The 19,262-nt window shown below is 40.1% G+C and overlaps 1 protein-coding gene across 3 annotated transcripts in view; it reads left to right on the top strand.

Moving 5' to 3' along the window:
- Positions 1–19,262, top strand: part of NELL1 (neural EGFL like 1) — a 723,728-nt gene that overhangs the window by 185,771 nt on the left and 518,695 nt on the right. For all 3 annotated transcript variants that reach the window (XM_054585996.1, XM_054585995.1, XM_054585994.1), the window contains one exon: positions 13,246–13,374. In XM_054585996.1, the coding sequence (XP_054441971.1) occupies positions 13,246–13,374 (129 nt within the window). The remainder of the gene's footprint in view (positions 1–13,245; positions 13,375–19,262) is intronic.

The raw sequence follows: 19,262 nt of genomic DNA, 5'->3' as shown, positions 1-19,262 counted from the left end.
TTGGGGATGTGAGGGATTAATGAATCCTATGGTGGTAATAGCATGGGTTCTAAACGTCTGATCTGCTTCTTAGAAACTTGGACACCCTATTTGCCTTTCTCAGTCCTAGTCTCCTTAATTATGAAATGAGGATAATAATAGCATCGACTTCATAGGACTGTCGTGAGGGTTAAACGGGATAATGCGTAAGCACCTAGCATCGTGCCAAGCTTGTGATAAATGTTCAATACACAGTGGTTCGATGATGATGATGATGATGATGATGATAGCTCCTGCAGTAATGACCGTCATTGTCATTATTACATATTTCTCACGCGTGGGATTGGAAGCACTTTTTCCGGCCTTTTCCATGAGCCAGTTCCCACATCCGACAGAGAATGACTTACAGTAAATCCTCAATCATAGGTTTATATTGTGTTTAAACTTTTGTGAGGAAAAATGGTTCAGGTAAGTAACTCCTAATTGCTACTTAATTCTTGGGGAGAAATTGTTTTGCTTTCTCTTCTTGAAATTCCCTTCTTTCCCAAATTTATTCTCATGCCTTGAAACTCTTCAAATATCACTTCCTTCCTGAAACTTCTCACTGGGGCAGAATTAGATGAGGAGATCTAATTAGGAGATTAGGAGACCTTTAAATTTATTTGAAATCTTCAAAAACAAATCCAGTTAAACTTACAGCTATTTTTTTTTAAAGTATACCCACCATAAATCCTCCTCCACATCCTCAAATAGTCAGTGAGTTAGATCCTCTTTGGCTTATTTTGGAAGCTTCTAGAGTTAAGAATCAGTAGTGTAGCGGTGTAGCTCAGGTAACTTCATATTTTACTTGTTAAAAACCTTTTCTTCAGCACAAAGGTTGGCACACACATTTTCTGTAAAAGGCCAGGGGGTTTCTTTTGCAACTACTAACCTCTGCTGTTGTATTGCAAAAGCAGCATAGACAATAGGTAAATAAACAAATGTGGCTGTGTTCCAACACAATTTACTTACAAACACAGGTGGCGGCCTATAATGTGCTGGCCCTTCCTCTAGCAGCTTCTCATATATAAAAATGTTGTATATTATCGTGGAGTGTTTCAGCTTAGGCTGAGATTTCTCTCTGTGGTTGGTGATGGGAGAGCAATATTTTGGTAACATTCTTAGGAAACTTTAGTATGTTGATGGCCACAGCTGGCTCTTAGAATCAATGATGTGATAACCATGCCATCACAGATCTTCCTTTCTTTATCTGCTTTCGTAGCTACTAGCATATTTGCTGCTGGGATGCTTTAGAAGAACCTAACACTTGACTGGAATTTTCAGAGGGATGCATTTATTGGGAACTGATAAGGTTATTAGGAAGGTCTTGCAATTTAATGTAAAATCCATCAATTGCTATTTGTTGAGGTGCCAAGTGGGACTCAATTTATGTAAATCCTTTCTGATTTATGGTTTCATTAGAGCAGAATCATTGATTATCTTGCAGAAATTCAAGAGACATTTCATTGCTCTGCCCCAGTTTACAATAGACCAGGTGTGACCGCCTTTACAAGCACTTCTATGAGTGCATGTGCTTCTTTCCCAATGAAGATGTTGAGAGATGTGACATCTCATTAAACACTAGACTCATTCAGGGCTTTCACTGTCTCAGCTTTGAGGCAGGAATAAGGCTTCAGAGATTAGATCATAGTTAGGGCCAATCTGTGACAAGCAGGTTTTCTTTATCTTCCTTCTACCTGCTTTCTTCTCAGCCAGGAAGCTACCAACTCTTTTATTAGGCAGCTGATGGGGTTTTGGGGGAAGGATGTGTATTGCAGGTATTTATGTACATTTTTACAAGAACCAGAGCTTGTCTTCAGAAAACATGTGGGGGGAGGGAGTTCTGGTGGGGAGTGGGTTGAATTCAACTATTGAGGTATATGGGTTTCTCCTTTTTCACTCCCATCCCAGAATTCAGACACTGGAATGAAGAAAGAAAGCATCATTTTTGACCAAGCCCTTTTTCGGCACCACTTACTGTCATTACCTCCTTCCTCTCTGTTGACCCATAACAGAGAGGAGCTCAGAACATTGTGCCTGCTTGTCCATAGGCCGGGCTTGCTCTGCACACCCGGCCATCAGAAAATGAAAGGCACATTGTTTGGGTGGTGGGGTATTTTTTTTTATTTTATTTTTTTCATGACAACATGAAATTTATATGACGATTAACAACAATGTCAACCCACATGAGTTCAATGATCTATTGTCTCAAACTATGCTCTCGGTGAATTTTACTCAATATCTCTTAATTCCAATTTATTTCCCAAGAGCATCTTTAGAAGTAACATAATAGGCATTCACAATATTGTGGGAAATATTTTTCCCCTCTGACTCCTGTGTGTCCTTTCCCTTTCCCTTCATGTTCATGTTTTCTGAGTGGGGTCTTGCAAGAGGAGGAAGGGGTTGGCCAGTTACTATTCTGAGGAAACAGAATGCCCAGTGCGCCCGAGCTAAGGTGGATTATTCACTTCTTCTCCCCCTCCTCCTTTCCCCTCTGTAAAACAGAAAGTAATGAAAAGGTGAGAAGCACTCAATTTCTATGTAAAGTAATTTTTATCCCGCTTGTGGGAAGGCCATGAGGTTTGCTTGCTGATTGAGATTGTGCGTTGCCTGGCAGGCAGCAGGAGGGACTTGGACAGCCTGAAATGCATGGTTTAGGGATGAGCACAGTGGTGTGTTTTCACCTGTCTGGTTCCTGCCACCCTGATGTTATTGGTTACGGAAAATGAAGTGGCTATAGCCTCTTTCAATATCCACACTGAAGGCCCTTCAATTAGCATATTTATCATCTCTGTCTGTCTTGCTGTGAATGTCAGGTCATTTGTCTGAGGGAAATCACCCCACAGGAGTATTATTCCTCAGAGGTCTAAGTCAAAACCTTTCTCAATCCTGCTCAGGAAATTGAAGTTTTCCAAGGTTTACTTTCATTAGGACTGGTGAGCTGCCCTATGTGAGGAAGCTGAGTGCTTTTTGCTTTCTGATCCCCATTGGTGGATTATACAATATACAGAAAGCTCTTCAACTTTTTAAGTAATGATTGTTAGAATGATGACATTTTATGAATTGATTCTTTAAATATAGGAGGTCAGGTAGATGAAGATATGTTCCTACCATATATTTCTATTATTTTTATGCCAATGACTTTAAGTGAAATTGTTTTTAGTACCGGCTGGTAGGCTCTCTGTATTGCACATGTGAAATAATATCAAAACCCATGTTGCCGAGATATAATTTGTTTCCTCAAGTTATAACTTGTTGACTTGATTTTAAAGGTTTTTTTTTTTTTTTTTTGATGTATGCCCATTTTCCTAAATGGTTTCATACTTGACCACCTTCAATTAACTAATCAAGAAGATAGGTGAAGACTAAAGCTTTACACTGATTTTTTCTGTTTTTAGGACTTAAGCCTAGGACTTTAGAGTTAAGAGTAATAGGCTACGACCGACTCAGGGTGTTCCCTAAATTAACGGAACCGATATCCTGACTAGGGGCTCGGATACCTCGGGTCCTGCTAAACGCTGTAACTAATTCCCTTGTCAAGAAAAATAACTGTAATCACCTGAACAAGTGTTTACATCCTCAGGGCTGATGAGTGCAGCCAGGGTGCCTCCAGGGAAGAATTACTGGACAGTTAGGAGGGAAGACATGCAAAAAGAGTCGGGGTGAGCACTGTGCAATTGCTGGGGCCCACGGTCTCCGTCACCAGCAGCATCCGCAGAACAGCTCTAACCACTGCTGTGTGGTTTTTTGTTTTGTTTTTTTTCCGCCTCAGGACAGTTTGTGCCGGCACCATGACATTTGTTTTACCCTCATCATCACCTTGGGGTAATGACTATATGTAGCAGGAGCTGGTTTACTTAAGTGTGAGGCGGTGAGGTGGAGCAGGGGGGGAGCGGGCACCGGAGCGGCAGCTCTGCTTCTGCTTGGGGAGAAGTAATACAAGTGTGCGTGGGACCCCAGTAAAAGAAGATTGCTCACGAAAAGATCAGTGTGCGCAGTTAACAGGGAAGAAAAAAAGCCAACAATCTTGAGCTCGTGTTTTCAGGATTGCTCCAGGAAAACACACCAATCATTCGGCCCATCCCAGGATTCTTGAAACACTCCTTAGGGTGTAATTTTCCTCATAATGGACTCTAATTGTGTCTTCAATGTTACCAATGACTTTGGAGGGTTTTGCTGCATGTTTAAAACTTTCGGTGTTGGGAAGAAAGTTCTTTGCGACATCTGTTCCCAATGAGTTTATCTGTAATTTTAATTCATGCTCACTTGCCTTGTCATCTGGCCTGGACTGACATTAGCTGAGATTATTTGTACTGTTTAAGATTTTACACCCTTAAGTTAAATCCCCCCAAAGAGCGTTGGAGTTATATGAATTTTTTCCTAGTCTTCCTTGTCATTTGAGGTGAATTTGTAATTGCAGGGGTTTTAGGGAAAGAATTTCTAGGTATTTGAGGTAAAAACAGTCTGGAAAAGAGGCACTTAGTGAGAATGTACCTAGATAGAGGAACTGGCAGTTTGTAGATGGGTCAGGTCCTCTGCATATTGATGGAATCTAATCAAACCCTGCAGCCCTGGGCTGTGTGGACAGAGGAACGAGAGAGCTGTACATTAAACTGCTAAAGCTGAAAAGAGAGGGAGTTTGCAGGGGAGTGAGTGTCAGGGGGTCCATGAAGCCTGTGGTCCTGAAAGTGCCACAGTGGATCCGGGTCCATGGAGCCTCCAGAAGGAGGCACATTGCCCCAGATAGAAGACCTGATATGAAGGCCAGGTGCTGAGATCAGAAAGTGTTGACTATTGCAGGAAAAACACCCGCTTTCCAAGATAGAATCTGTGAGGGTCCAGAGCTCAGTCTCTAACAGGCACATTCTGGTGGTCCAACCCTCTGTCTAATGGAGTTACATGTTCTCACTCTTCGAGGGTCCGTGCTTCTATGCTGTGGATATTGGTTATGGGTGTGTAGGGGTGTCTATTTCTCATAAAGGCTCTTTGGCCCTATCGGTCCTAGCTGGTGTTGGTCCACCCATGGTATAGGCCATGGGTGGGGCTGCCTCCATACCATGGAATACACTATATTCAGGATACCTTTGCTCCTTATGTGACTTTCAAGGTTGGCCAAGCAGCGGTGATGTGAGAGGGACTGGTCTGCTAGGGTTTGCGCTAGGGCAGGGGGTTCTGGAGTACATTCCCAGGCTGTCCAGGTGCATCATTTCAAAAGTAACCTGTCTGACCTGCTGGGAGATACAGGAGGGGCAAGAGATTGGGGGTAAGCAATGGCACTGTACATGAACCAGACTTTATCTTAAAGAAATGAAGTCCTTCCCAGAGACAGTGGCCCGTTCATTCCTTGCTCTGGAATAAGGTACAGTGGTAAATCATGGAGATACTTGTTCAGCATTGGCTGTAGAAGCCGGAATGGGTGGATGGTTTTGCTATAATGATAAAGGGCACAGAGGGGGATTTGGAGAGTGGCATTGTGAGGGGCCGCCTTAGAACAGTCTGGGGTTAGTATATTCATATTAGGCCAATGGATTTAAAGATAGCATATTATTTTGCAGATGTTATTGCTAACATTGGCAACAGAACTGGAGATACAGGGCCACTAGAGGTAGGTCGAATTTTAGACTCTTCCAAGTAGAGGAGAAGTGTGACCCCAGCGTTTATGTTTCTTCATTAACTTCCTGGAGCTCCAGGACACTTGCTACTACATGTGTTTGGAACTCCTACTCTTTGTTCGGCTGACCTCATCATCCTTAACTTTTTTGGAATTCTTTGTGTTAGAACCCTTCTGTATGATTCATTCCTGGAGCACCTTGTGCCTTTTCATCACAATATCTCCTTGTTACCTAACAGTCAACGCCAGTCTATCTGTGCTAGAGTGTAAGGTGAATGAGGACATGCTCATGCTGTTCACAGCATTTTTTGTTATATGCCTATTGCCTAGCACCGTGCCTTAGGGACATGATAGGTGTTTAATAAATGTTTGTCAAATGAATGAATGGTACCTCTGGTAGGAACTAAAGTTAAAGAGGTGGTTCAAGTAAAACCTGAAACCTCCCTTCAACAGCTGATGTGTCTTCTTCTGAGCATCTGCTCACTTTTGGCACTCCGGTGTGAGCTCCAGTGGGTCTCATCCCTCTGGGTATCTCATCTGTGCATGGTGTCCTCTTGTGTGATAAGTTATTTTCCTTCTGACCTTGAGTTTGCAAGCAGCAAGTAATAATGGAGTGTGTCCTGGAGAAAGAAACAAGGCTTTTTCCTTTAGAAAGATTCAAGGTGTGTCACAGACTAGAAAATGAGAGTGGCTGATAGAGCACTGGTTTCTTCAGGCCAGGGACCCCAGCATTCTTTGAATGTTCCTTGGCGATTAAAATCGTGGATGGGCAGTCATGTAGGGTGACGGAGAGAGATTGAGAATTAGGATCATATTTGGGTTTATGTTTTTCTTTCACCTATCACCTACTATGTATCCATACGGGAGGTTGTTAACATCTATGAGCCTTGGTTTATTCACCTTTTTAAATCCTCACCTGAGGGCATGCTTATTGATTTTAGAGAGGGGAAGGGAGGGAGAGAGAGAGGGAGAGAAACATCAATGTGAGACAGAAACATTGATTGGTTGCCTCTCGCATGCGCTCCAACCGGCTTGCAGCTTAGGACTGTGCCCTGACGAGGAATCTACTCTGCCGCCATTTGGTTTACAGGATGACACTCCAACCAGCAGAACCATACCGGCCAGGGCTAGTTTATTCATTTTTGAAACACTTTTAATTTTTAATTTGGAGGACTTGTGCAGATTTAGTCATTAACTCAACAAATATTTATTGAGTGCCTGTAGTGTGCTAGGATGGAAGGTAAACAAATTTGCATGATCCTTTCCCTTGAAGAGGTGAGCTTACATTATTTATTCAACAAATAAACACAAGTAATTAGTAAACTCATAATTAGTAAATTGATAACTACTAGTTATCACAATGGGAAATGGTGATAATTTCCTTTGGGAAAGGATAATGGGGCTTTACGTAGGCTTGGGAGAAAAGGAAGCCTTTCCTGAATAGGTGATATTTAAGCTGGGACTTGAAGACTAAGTTGCAATTTTTCTGTCAAGGATGGGTAATAATGTCCTGAGTTGGTGGGACACGGTTGCAAACACCCTGAATCAGGGAAGAGGTTGGACTATTTAGAGACATTAAAAACAAGTCTGATAACAGTTGAAGAGGAAGATGGTGGGAAAGAGGGAGCCTTGTTTGTTGTCTCAAGTCAAAGTTAAGGATTTTGTATTTTTCTTAAGTTAAATGGCAAGCCCTTGAAAGGCTTTTAAGGGGGAGAGTGACATGACCCAGTTTATGTTTTAAATGGATCCCTTTGTGTGGAAAACAGATTAGAGACAGGCAAGATGGGGAACAGGAAAGCAAATGAGGCAATTTCCATTTGAGAGATGATAATAAATTGGAATAGGACTTTTTTTTTATTGTTGTGGAGTGGAGAAGAAAGCGGTATATTAAAGAGATATTTATGTAATAAAATTAACAGAATTTTGAAGTGCCAATATTTGAGGAGTGAGGGCAAAGATGACTCCTAGTGTTCTGGTTTGGGTGGATACAGGAGTTATAGGTCAATATGGAGAACCCAGGGAGTGTGGGTTGGGGAAGTAAGGTGAGCTGTGAGAAGCCCCTGAGGACACCACAGTGGAATTGTCAAGTGGGCTGTTGGCTATAATGACAAGACCTATGTAAAGTAGGACATACTAGACAGTCAGTGTTATTTCCTGTGCTCTTAGAGGGGACTGTGAGCCTTTATTATTACTTTTAGAGATGGGTAGATGTTCTGAACTAGAGGTCAGAAATTTTGGGTGCAAGAGTTGTCCTAGGCTCAATTTCTGCTAAGAACAGCTTGCCAGAACCAGCAGTCGGGTCTTAAGTGGACCTACTTAAAATTTTTTCAGGTTATAGAAGGCTTGAGACCCACAAAAATTATTGCAGAGTAATCAGTAGTAGTTGTTTATGCCAGGGTTTTATTTTAAGTCAGGGTCTATGTCTGATTCATTTCTCTCAACCAAGAGCTTCCCACTGAAGAATTATTCTCTTAGCGGTTTTATCAAGAACTCGAGAGTCAAATCATAACTCTGCCATTTCCCAGCTGTGTTACCTTGGATAAGTAACTTAAAGTCTTGGCCACATTTTCCTAGTTTGTAAAGTGAGGGTAATGGTAATCTTTAGGGTTGTTTTGTGAGGGTTTCATGAGGTAGTGTGTGTAATATGCTTAGCACCAAGCCTAGCGTGTTGGAAGAAGTCAATAAATAGCTTTTTAAAATTAAGATGTTCTCTGTATTTGGGCCAGTGCTTAGTTAAAAGACATGACTGCATGCTTCTAATTATAGGAGAATAATTTTAGAGATTCTTGAGTTTCATATTAAAAATGGTCAAGCAAGATAACTTGAATATTGGGCAGTTTACGTGTGTGTGTGTATGTGTGTGTGTGTGTGTGTGCATTTTTGTGTGTGTATACTACAATCTGGTCACAGCTTCTAATGCTGGAACCAAAAAACATTGATTTAAGAAAGAAAGTGACTTTGAGGAATCTTATACGTCAGGATGCCTTGATAACTAGCTGAAGAAAAAAACTACTAAGAGCTATCTAGAGGGCTTCAGAAAGAGACTGTGGGTAGCGATTGAAGACAAATATCCAGGAAAGGAAGGATCCGTATCTTACACGTCATGCTATTCAGACACCTCAGATAAGAAAGACAAAGCCTTTAGAAGGATTGTGAAATGTGGAGCAGTAATTGAGGATTTATGCCTTGGTCGCCGACTGAGATGCTGAGTTGGAGTTGTAAGAATGAAGGGGGCCAGCTAGGATGATGGAAGTTCCAGCACTGGATTGTGGTCATGACTGCACAGCTGTAGAAATTTACTAAAAATCATCGAACTGTATCTTCACAGTAGTTGAATTGTTTTGGTATGTAAATTATACCTCAATAAAAATGTTTAACGAAAGAAAATTGGTGACTAACAAACCTGTCACATTTGCCTTCCAGTTGGTTAAGAGGGGGCATTAAATATGATTATAGATTCATTCTTCTATTGATTTGCTTGTTAATTTACCCTCCCATATTTCTGCCCACCCGTTTTTGAATTCATTTGTGAGCCAGCCATGCACCTATCCTTGTGAGAAGCTCTTGGTTGAGAGGCACAAATCAGACATAAACCCTGACTTTAAGTAAGTTGGAATAATTAAAGTTAGGATATTTTTATTAAGAATATTTGGAATCAGCCGTGGCCAGTGTGGCTCATGGTTGGAACATCATCCCATGGCCAAAAGGTTGCAGGTTTGCTTCCCTCCCAGGTGAGACACATACCTAGGTTGCAGGTTCATTCCCAGCCCGGGTACTGTTGCTTGCAACCCTGGTCTGAACAGGTAAGATCCCCTCTCCTGGCATGGATACTGGGTCTGGGTGCATGTGAAGGCGACCAATCAGTGCTTCTCTTGCATTGATGTTTCTCTCTCTCCCTTCCTTTCTCCCTCTTAAAAAAAAAAAAGCAAATGAAAATGTCTTCAGGTGAAGATTAAAAAAAAAAAGAATATTTGGAATTACCTAGCAGAAAATATTTTTTGAGAATGAGAGGAAACTTACATTGTCATCCATCAGAATGTACATGGGCAAAAGGGTGTCTTCTTTTATCCTTTGGATTGTACTTAGGAGTTTGTTGCTCTGGGAGGACAATGGAATAACATAATGATTAAGAACTGTGGCTTCAGTCAGAATTGGGTCCCGGCTCTGTGTAACTAATTTCGCCAAGCTTCAGTTGCCCCATCTGTTTCATAGGGCTGTTAATAGAATTAGAAGGGATAACGCATCTGAAACACTTAGCTGAGTGCCTAGCATACAGTATGTATCCAGTAACTGTTAATTATTGTTATTACACTTGTGCCAAATTATTGGACATTTTTCACTCTTACCCTTCTTCCTCAAGGGTTCCGGTCCTATTTTTTCCACCAGGATTTGTGCCTTGGTCCTTTTCAAGTTTCTGTCTCTGATGAACACAAGTTCAAGTTTTGCATCATTTAGAAATGGTTTCTTCTTCTCTGAAACACTAAATAATTAGTACCGCTCACATCTCACTTAATATAGATTGCCTTATATTGATGCTATCCTTTTATTTGGCTTAGCTCCTTTTAGAGTTTGTAATTTCCTTGTGAGCAGAGAATGTCTCAAACATCTTTGCTTTGCCCTCAAAAATTTGCATGGTGTTTCAGTTCAGAGTGGGTGCCCCATACATATTGAGTGAATGATTAATCACTTATGAGAAAGGCAAGTAGGCACTGAATAAATATTGCTTGAATGAAGGCCTGGATTAATTTTAAAAACACGGGTGTTTTGGGATAATAGGCCCAACCACAGTGGATTTGACATTAAGGTTGGTTTGTCCCATGGCCTTTCACTGTATCTTGAAACACAAATTTTCCAAACTCTTTGCATTGTGAATTAACATGCCACATGCTTGACAGGGAGGCATGTATTGAGAAATCAACAGTATTGAAGGGGCTTTATTTCACCCATCAAAAGAATGTGGAAGGCAAAGGAGAGTTACAGTTTTCTGGGAAGAAAGAGAAAGGACAGAGGCAAAGACTACATATAATAATGGATGCACATATGACATCGAGTCAAGCTTCATAATGAAAAAAATGTGGCAACTAAATTATTGTTCAATTTTGACATGGGGAAGAAGTCCAGGTGCTTCCTCTGGCAAAGAGAACTATGACCTATACAAATTGTCCCTTTGGTAGGAAAAACATCAAGTACTTTAAGTTGTAAGGGTTACTATAAGCCTTCCAAGCCCTTGTGGAAGTATTCTTGGTGGACAGAGGTTTTAGATTTCCAGCAAACTGAATTCTTGCTATTATTTTGACTGGAACAATCAGCAGTTCATAGGTCACAGGTAGTATGGCTGAATGTGATACTATGCTCACCTAAGCCTTTGGATTCACTTGCTAATGTCCTGAGGAACAGCTATGTGGTTCTCCTTCTATTTCTAGGTTTTTCTATCTGAGTTAATATATGATATAGTGACAAATACATGGGACTTCAGAGCCCTGGCATCTCCAGTTTTTAGGTAGATGGTAGTGGGTTCGACCTTCTCTTTTCCTGTCTTGAAGTTGGGGATAATAGTGTTATCAAGTTATTTTTGAACTTTAGTCATTGTAGTCAGCATTATCATAATCACTATTATTCTCATCATAGTGACTAGCAAATATTGACCTTTTAGTATGTATCAAGGATTATTCGAAGTGCTTTACATGGATTAGCTCGCCTAACTCTTTCTACACATATTATGAAGGTATATAACATTATGATCCCTGTTTAAAACATCTAATATAATGCCAGACATAGGTGCCTGAATTTTATTTTTATTATTTTATAATAGCTATTATTATCTTTTAGAATAAGTAAAATATAAATATTGTTGATTTAAAATCCTATTTCAAAGAAAATATGTTCTAGAATGTCATTACTGAAAGGAATTAAACTCGAAGTTTATATAGTTCAGTGATCTTTGTATTTTTTAAAGCCAGAAACAGCTGGTCACATGATTAATATGTCAGAAACATCAAAGCGGAGCTATTCTGTTTGAATCAGGGTTGGGGACTTGAGCCCTACCTGACAACTCAGTTGTGTCCCAGATTCTGACGAATAGTTTGAAAATCACTGATGTCATCCAGCCCAAGTATATATATACCCATACAGGCAAGGTGATTTATTGTTTGTTAGCTGCAGACGCTGAATTAGAAATTAGGTCTCCTGACTCCAAGAGCTATTGTTTTCTATGAGACCACAGTACAGGGTGGGACAAAAGTAAGTTTACAGATGTTTGTATGGAAACTAGTATAATAATTAATAAATAATACAAGAATAAACTTTGTTTCATGAAATCACAACTGTAAACCTACTTTGACCCCACCCTGTGTAAAGCAGCTAAATAATTATTCATTAAAGTGTACTGATTTAAAGATAAAGTAGTTTTATATACCTTATCATATTTGAATTTCACAGCTTTTGTGGTAGGTATAACTTGTTCCTCCTAGTTCACCTATAAATGCTGCATAATATATACACTTTTTTTGAGAATGTGTGTAGCTGGTAATAGAGTAAGGGGAAAAAAATCAGAGACCAGATATATTGAAAAAGAGCAATTCCATTGAAATAAGCCAACACACCAGAGTTGCATTTGCCCTGAGGGCAGTTTGTAATCCCCTGGTGGTTGAATCTGGCTACTAATGAACACTGAGGAGTAGACAGCAGACAAAGTCGGGGGCTATTGTGAGATGCATAAATCAAGAACTTTGAAAGGTGAATCCTCAGTGGATAAGTATGAAAAATTCATTCTGCAAAAGGAGACTTTCCTGTTGGTCTTAACTCTAGATGGGGAGTATAGTAGAGAAATGCCTGTATTTTTGAAAGCTTAGGGCCTACATCTAGACTCAAATGTCATGCCTTAAGGCAAGTAACTCAAATGTCCATTCATAGTATAATGGATAAAATAAATTGTGGAGAATCCATACTATGGAATATTATACTGCATTGATGAATGAACTATAGCTACAGGTATTAACATGGGTGAATAGAAAAAAATACATTATAGAAGATATGTGCAGTAAGATTTCAGTCATGTGAAGCTCAAAAAGGGGAAACTCAATGGTGTGTTATTTAGAAATAAACACCTATACATTGTGAAACTATAAAAACATAAAAGTGAGTGATGATGAACAGAAAATTCAGAACAGTTGTCTCTGAGGGCTGGGATGGGGTTCCTTGGGGAGTCAATAGGTGCTGATAATATTCTGGTTACATTAAATATTAATTTATTTTATATGTGTATCTATATTCACTTTATTTTCTACGTGTCAGAAATTTTGCAATAAAACAATTATAAAAAGACTAGTCATGTAAGAAGGTGGTAGGAAGAGAAGTCAGGGTCAGTACAGATAAAAGATTTTAGGAAGGAAAAGCTTTACCAAGTTTGAGTATTAGGAGGAAAAGAAATCTCAAGCATGGGATGGTCCCAAGTTTCCTATCCTACTCTCTCATCTCCTTGCCCGCTCACCCTTTCCTATTGCAAAGCACGTTTTCATGCATGGTGACATGTAATAGAAACGTTTCATGTTTTCTTTATTACTCGACAGTCTTTTATTCTTTTCTTCTGTGATGTAAAATATATGTGCTTCTTCTAGGTCATAACTTTTGTGCAGAAGGACCCAAATGTGGTGAAAACTCAGAGTGCAAAAACTGGAATACAAAAGCTACTTGTGAGTGCAAGAATGGCTATATCTCTGTCCAGGGAGACTCCGCCTACTGTGAAGGTAAGTAAGCTAGTTTATGAAGTCACTTGTGAGCAACACATTGCTGCTAAATGTAGTTGAAGATTGAAAGCCATCACTTGGCGCTGGTCCTATGGGATTCTATAAGAAATTCTATCAATTACCCAGGGTATCTATTCTTCTCGTTTATCCTGGCTGCTTAGTAGCATGTGAAAACAAGACCTTTGAAGGTAATTAGGAAACACAGCAAAGTAATGAAGGCAGTCAGGCCTTATCAGATCCCATGTTCTGCTATCACTGTATTTAAAAATCACTGCCAAAACCACAAACGCATGATTTTCTGCTGTTTTATTTGAGTATATTGTCATCTTCAAGTTCAAATAAATGGTAGGGGGGTAGATCCTTTTTCTTTCTTTTTTTTTTGAATGATGCTTTTATCCTAGTTTATACACAACTGCCATCTTCTTTATTTGCTAAAGTCAGCATCTTTTTTTCAAGTGTATTTTTAATGACTGATTCATGGGTTACTAATTCCCATACTCTACTAAAAGTCATAGTGATAGATGGCATCATAACTTTCGTACATGGACTAATGCCATTATAGTGGGCTGGTGGCCTCAGGCTTCAGTGACCCCAATTTTCTCTCTAGACAACAGAACTCCTGTGTCTTATGTGAACCCTGTTTCCAAGCTCAGAACTCATTCAACCATGCTAGTGCGGAGTATTGTTCAATCCTGCTCCTTTAATATACCAGCAGAACAGGGATGGTCTGTGACCCTGGTCTCTGTTTATAGTGCTCTAATGTCTGAACCCATTCATTCTCAGGTGCTCACTGGCTCCCTCCTATCCCTTTAGGGAAATTCTAGTAGGAAAAATGATGACTAGGTTGTTTCCCTGTCCCAGCTGGACCAATCATTCCTGTCATCTTCACTAACAATATTTTGAACTTTGGTGATCTGTTAACCAGGTAGGTAGTTGCTTTGAATGGAATGAATGCGGCAATATCTAGGTCACTCTCTTTCAAAGGATTTGGTTCTCGAGTGGGTCAGGTAGTCTCAAGGTAAAGCCAACTGATGACAATAATAGAAATTCATTTCCATTCTGCTGTTGTATATGGTTGACTCCTGCTTAACTTTTTGGCTATGACTCAAGACCTCTCCAGTTGTTAGGAAATGTGTCTAATCACCACTATGGCTCGGTAGCTGGTAGGTTGCTTCTGTTTGCCATTTCTTCTGGAAGACTTTCTTCATTACTGCTTTGTTTCTCATTAACAATGTAGTTTAACTAATGAATTTTTTTCCCTCTCCTTTTCAATTTATTGTCTTTTGTTTTTGCTTACCTTTATAGATTTGTACTTGATTAGGGAGACATGTTGCTTGAGAGGATGCAGTTGCCCCTTTGGTCATGACCTTTTATCTACCCTTTAATAGCATATTACTTATTGTCAGTATTAGAGGACTGTTAGTTTCAATACTTCACATTAATATTTTTAATATTCTTATGCTACTTTCTATTTTTCAGAAAAATAATGTTCTTTTAAGGATTAAAAAATGTGAACATTCTCTTCCATTCACCATGAAAAAAAATCCTACAAGCTAGGTAATGGTTGAAAAAAATTACTGTCTCACTTTCTACTATATGCATGGATAGACTATGAGCAAGGATAAAAATGATAGAAGGAACCTCAAAATAAATTCAACCCTAATTCTAGCACTGGTAAACCCTGAATTGTCCACTTGGAACTGGTACACCCACCATTCCTGACTCCTGTTAGTTCCTGAGAGCTGGCAGAATCTCGGAGAAAATTGCTGGTGCAAGTTCTTTTTTGGATCATGACTCTGTGCTTGTTGATAGATTTCTTTATTATACAGAATCAACTCCATGTGGGGCCTTTGGTGATATTAAACTTGCCCTTTGAGTGTGAGGCCTTATTTTATTCATTATGTTGAACAATTCTAGGTCTTAATTACTGTTTTCTTTGTGGGCATATGTATTCTCAGCTTAGTGTATGTACCTGGCCTTGGGCCACTGAGCACAGTGGTGCCACCTCACGTCATGGTGATGTGCTCGGGCTTCAGCCATTTCTCTGTTATCATGGAGACTTTCTACAACTTCCAGAGGGCTTGCTCATGGAGAGAAGGATAGCAGCTAAGAAGAAATGACTAAGCATTAGAGCTCATTTGTGGTATAAGAATGGGACTCAGGTTATAAATCAGGGGTCAGGAACTGGGCATCTGGATGGGAGGCACTGAGAACCTCAAAATAAATTCAGTCCTAATTCTACCAGTGAATTAGGCATCAGCATTTAGAGCAAATGCCTTTCTCTCTTTTCTGTTCTGCTATGCTCAGCATGTTGGACTTTGGGCTTACTTTTATTCATTGCATAATGGCTATCTTAGCTCCAAGCACATTGTTCTTATACCAGTGTCCCAAGCAAGCAAGCAAGCAAGCAAGCAAGCAAGCAAGGAAGGGTCAGGTTTAAAACGTTTCCTCTGTGAAATTCTGTCTTTTCACGTTTAAAGAAGGTCTCCCGTAATCAGCCCTGCCCCCACCTCATCCTGTTTTTCAGACCTGGGTGACACCCTCTCCCCCCCTAGACCAGTGTTTGAAAAAGCTGAGTGAGATGACTGTCCCTGGTTTGGGCTAATTGTGCTCAACCCCTGGAGCTGGAGAGGGTTTGCCCTTCCCAGAGACCAAACGCTCTGTCTTTGTCCTGGCCCAATTAGGCTTGTGGCAACAGGCAGTGTGTAGAAGTGGCTTTGGGTGGGCAAAAAGCTACTGTCTACTCCATTCTTTTATGACTAAATTTAGCCAATGGCCACTTCCCCAGCACTGGTCTCAGAATTGCCCTCTGGGATGATATGACAGACATGTTGGAGGTCGCTAAGTACCCATCTGGGTACCAGAGACTCAGAGATCTGACTTCTGTGTTTCACCACAGCCTAGAGAGAAGTAGATACTTATGAACTGCTTCAGGCAAGCTATTTTTCACTCTGAGTAAATGGAGCGAAAAAGGTGCACATTGTATAAGCCACGATAAACAAGACTGGCTTGCAAATTAAAAAAAAAAAGTATATTATACTCATTGTCCAGACTGTCCTGAAAAGCCCATTCAGGTTCTTAGGGGAAAAAAAAGCACAAAAGGCTTTCAAAATTTTTAACTTCCTGGGGCAGTGGCAGAGGTATGGTGCATGAAGGACTCCTGCTCCGCAGAGTGCCATAGAAGATATCGGAACTCCTAACAATCAATAGAAGATAATAAGACCCTTTGTCAACTCTCACACAATTCACAGGAGTTTGTTTCATTTTGCTTGGTCCAATTCAAGCAGGAACATCCGCCATTTTGAAAACTGTTTTAGTTGGATTTTGATGACTTATGAATCTGGTATGGTGAAGCTTTTTACCTTTCTGATGACATTTTCAATCGGTTGGTCTTAGTTTCAAATACATTAGCTTAAATTACAGCTAGTGTCTGAGCAAAGTATAGTCATTGGAGTCTACTCTCACTCTTATTTTTTGAATGTGGAGTCTGCATATATAGAGTCACATAAACTACTTTTTTCTGAAGTAAAAGTTATTTGGAAGAATAAAGAACAATGTGATGTCATAGATATCATGCAATCTGCCAGGCATGGAAAGTACTACAATTAGCATTAAAAGATAATACCTTCTACCTACAAAGTACTCTAAAGTTTTCAAACTCCTTTTATATATAGTGTCCACTTTAAGCCTTATAATAACCTGTGGCAAAAGTGGCAACATTGGCCATATTCATGCCATTTCACGAATGTGGACGCTAAGATGAACAGCAATGAGATAAAGGTAATTCTGAAGTCATTGCTACTCTAGTGCTTTATACCCTACGTCCCCACCCCACTCTCTCCCGATGTTGTCTTGTTCCTCCTGATCCAATGAAATATGACTGGAAATGAAACCTACCATTTCAGAGTAGAAGCTCTAGAAGCTATTATAGGGTTCCACCTCATTTGCTTTTCTGTCTAACACAAAACTGGCACTGATAAGAGCAGGGCTGGGACCTCAGAATGAAGATGAGGTGGAGCAATATGACAGCTGATGTGTGATAGACCTGTGGCTTGAGTGAAAATCTGTGTAAGTCCCTGAAAGTTTGGAGAGCACCATTATCTGTTAGTTACCTTTGCATAACTTAGCCTCCATCTACTGGTATACCTGCCTGAATTAGTCATTCCTTGTGGCTTCAGAAAAACACCCTTAGCTCAGTGCTCATGACCGAAAGCAGTTTTTTACAGAGCAAGCGTTGAGAGTTACCAGAAAAGGTACAGATTGTGTGGATCATCACTAGTCTGGTGTGGCCCTGTTGCCAGGCAGTAGATTTTTACAGACCACGAGTTGTAAATTACTGCTTTGTCATGGCCGATTCCAACATGGAAAATTGGATTTCCCAATTAAGATGATAATGAGATAGTGCTTGTCAAAAACTTAGCACACTGTATGATATTCACTAAACATTTAATGGATTACAACAGTTATCATATTATCATCAATTTATTAATTTACGAGGATCTTTCTTGGAATTGGAAGAGTGTGTACTTCTTGAAGCCAACGTATTAAGAAAATGAGTTTCTCACCTCTCCATCTTTTAGGAGAATTGGCAAGTAGCAGGAGAAATTGTTCTTAGATGAAATTGTTCTTAGATGGAAGGACCAGGTTTTATCAGTCCTGCCAGGAGCATATTGTTGGCAGTGATAAGGATGAAGGCATTTCTCCCTTGAAAAAATCATGTGTGGAACTGTATTCAGGGGAAAACATGAGTAAAGCTGTATTTATGTAACTGTGGAACAAAATCACCTGTATTAGAATGAATTTAATAATTTAATGTAACAAAGCTACTGAAATGTCTGAGACACAGCAACTGATTAGCAAGGTGATTTGTAATTTCTTTTATGTGACAGGAGGTGATGACAAAGGTTCTGACACTTTGAGTGTGAAGAGGCTGGGAAAGTGTCAGAGAGGTCAGAGTTCAAAGAGAGAGCAGATTCAGAATAGCTCAGGGGTAGATTTTTATTGGATGCAAAGCTAGCATGAGTATACTTCCATAGAAACAAAACTGTAAATTCCTGATTAAGAGAATGCGTGGGAAAATGTCTGGTTTGCATAATGACACTCCTAAGTATCTAAGGATTAATCAGGTACCTCTTTTTGGTTTGCATTTACAAAATGCATGAAACTCGTGATCCACATAGCCTGATTTATACTCAAACATGGACATTAGTCTTCTAAAGTCCTGCTTTGGACAGCACAGAGATCAAAAGCTTCTTTTGATTATTCATGATAGTATAAAACCTTAACTTTAAGCTTCTGTTCCCATTTATTTCCAGGGATTCAGAATGCTTAAGAGAAGAATACCTTATGGTGTTCTGTATTAAAAACTTTATTTAGCCTGCAAGATTATTGGAAAGATCTTCTGGTACCCAGGTATCTGTCAAACTTCCACCCCGCACTCAGTGCCCCAGCTTTCCAAGGCAGAATCTCTGGCCTTTGTTTCACCTGTAATAACCCATGTGCCCCCTCCCTCCCAGCAGCAGATATAGATGAGCTTTCTTTCTGGGCCTGGCTTTTCCCTGCCTCTTTTCTATTCCCAAGGCTACTTTGCAAAAGCATGTTCCCGGTCCATGGAATGCTGGAGTGCTGCCGTGCTGCCTGCTCACTTAATTGTGTGTAACGGCACTGTCGTCATTTGCTGCAGATTAACTCTCTTAACCAAATGACAAGAGAGAAATGGTAGCGCTCTCTTACTCATGACAAGAAGAGGATCATTTTTAAAAATGTTTTGGTCACCCACTAGCAAGAAAACAAGCAATCCAATTAAAAAATGGCCAGAAGATGTGAATGTACATTTTTCCAGAGGTCATCCAGGTGGCCACAAGGCGCATGAAGAGATGCTCAACATC

Source organism: Pteronotus mesoamericanus, unplaced genomic scaffold (assembly GCF_021234165.1).
Source record: "Pteronotus mesoamericanus isolate MK-2021 breed Mesoamerican mustached bat unplaced genomic scaffold, CSHL_Meso_final contig_90, whole genome shotgun sequence".
Lineage (NCBI taxonomy): Eukaryota > Metazoa > Chordata > Mammalia > Chiroptera > Mormoopidae > Pteronotus > Pteronotus mesoamericanus.
Note: the sequence above shows the minus strand (reverse complement) of the source record. Positions and strands in the feature narration are given on the sequence as shown.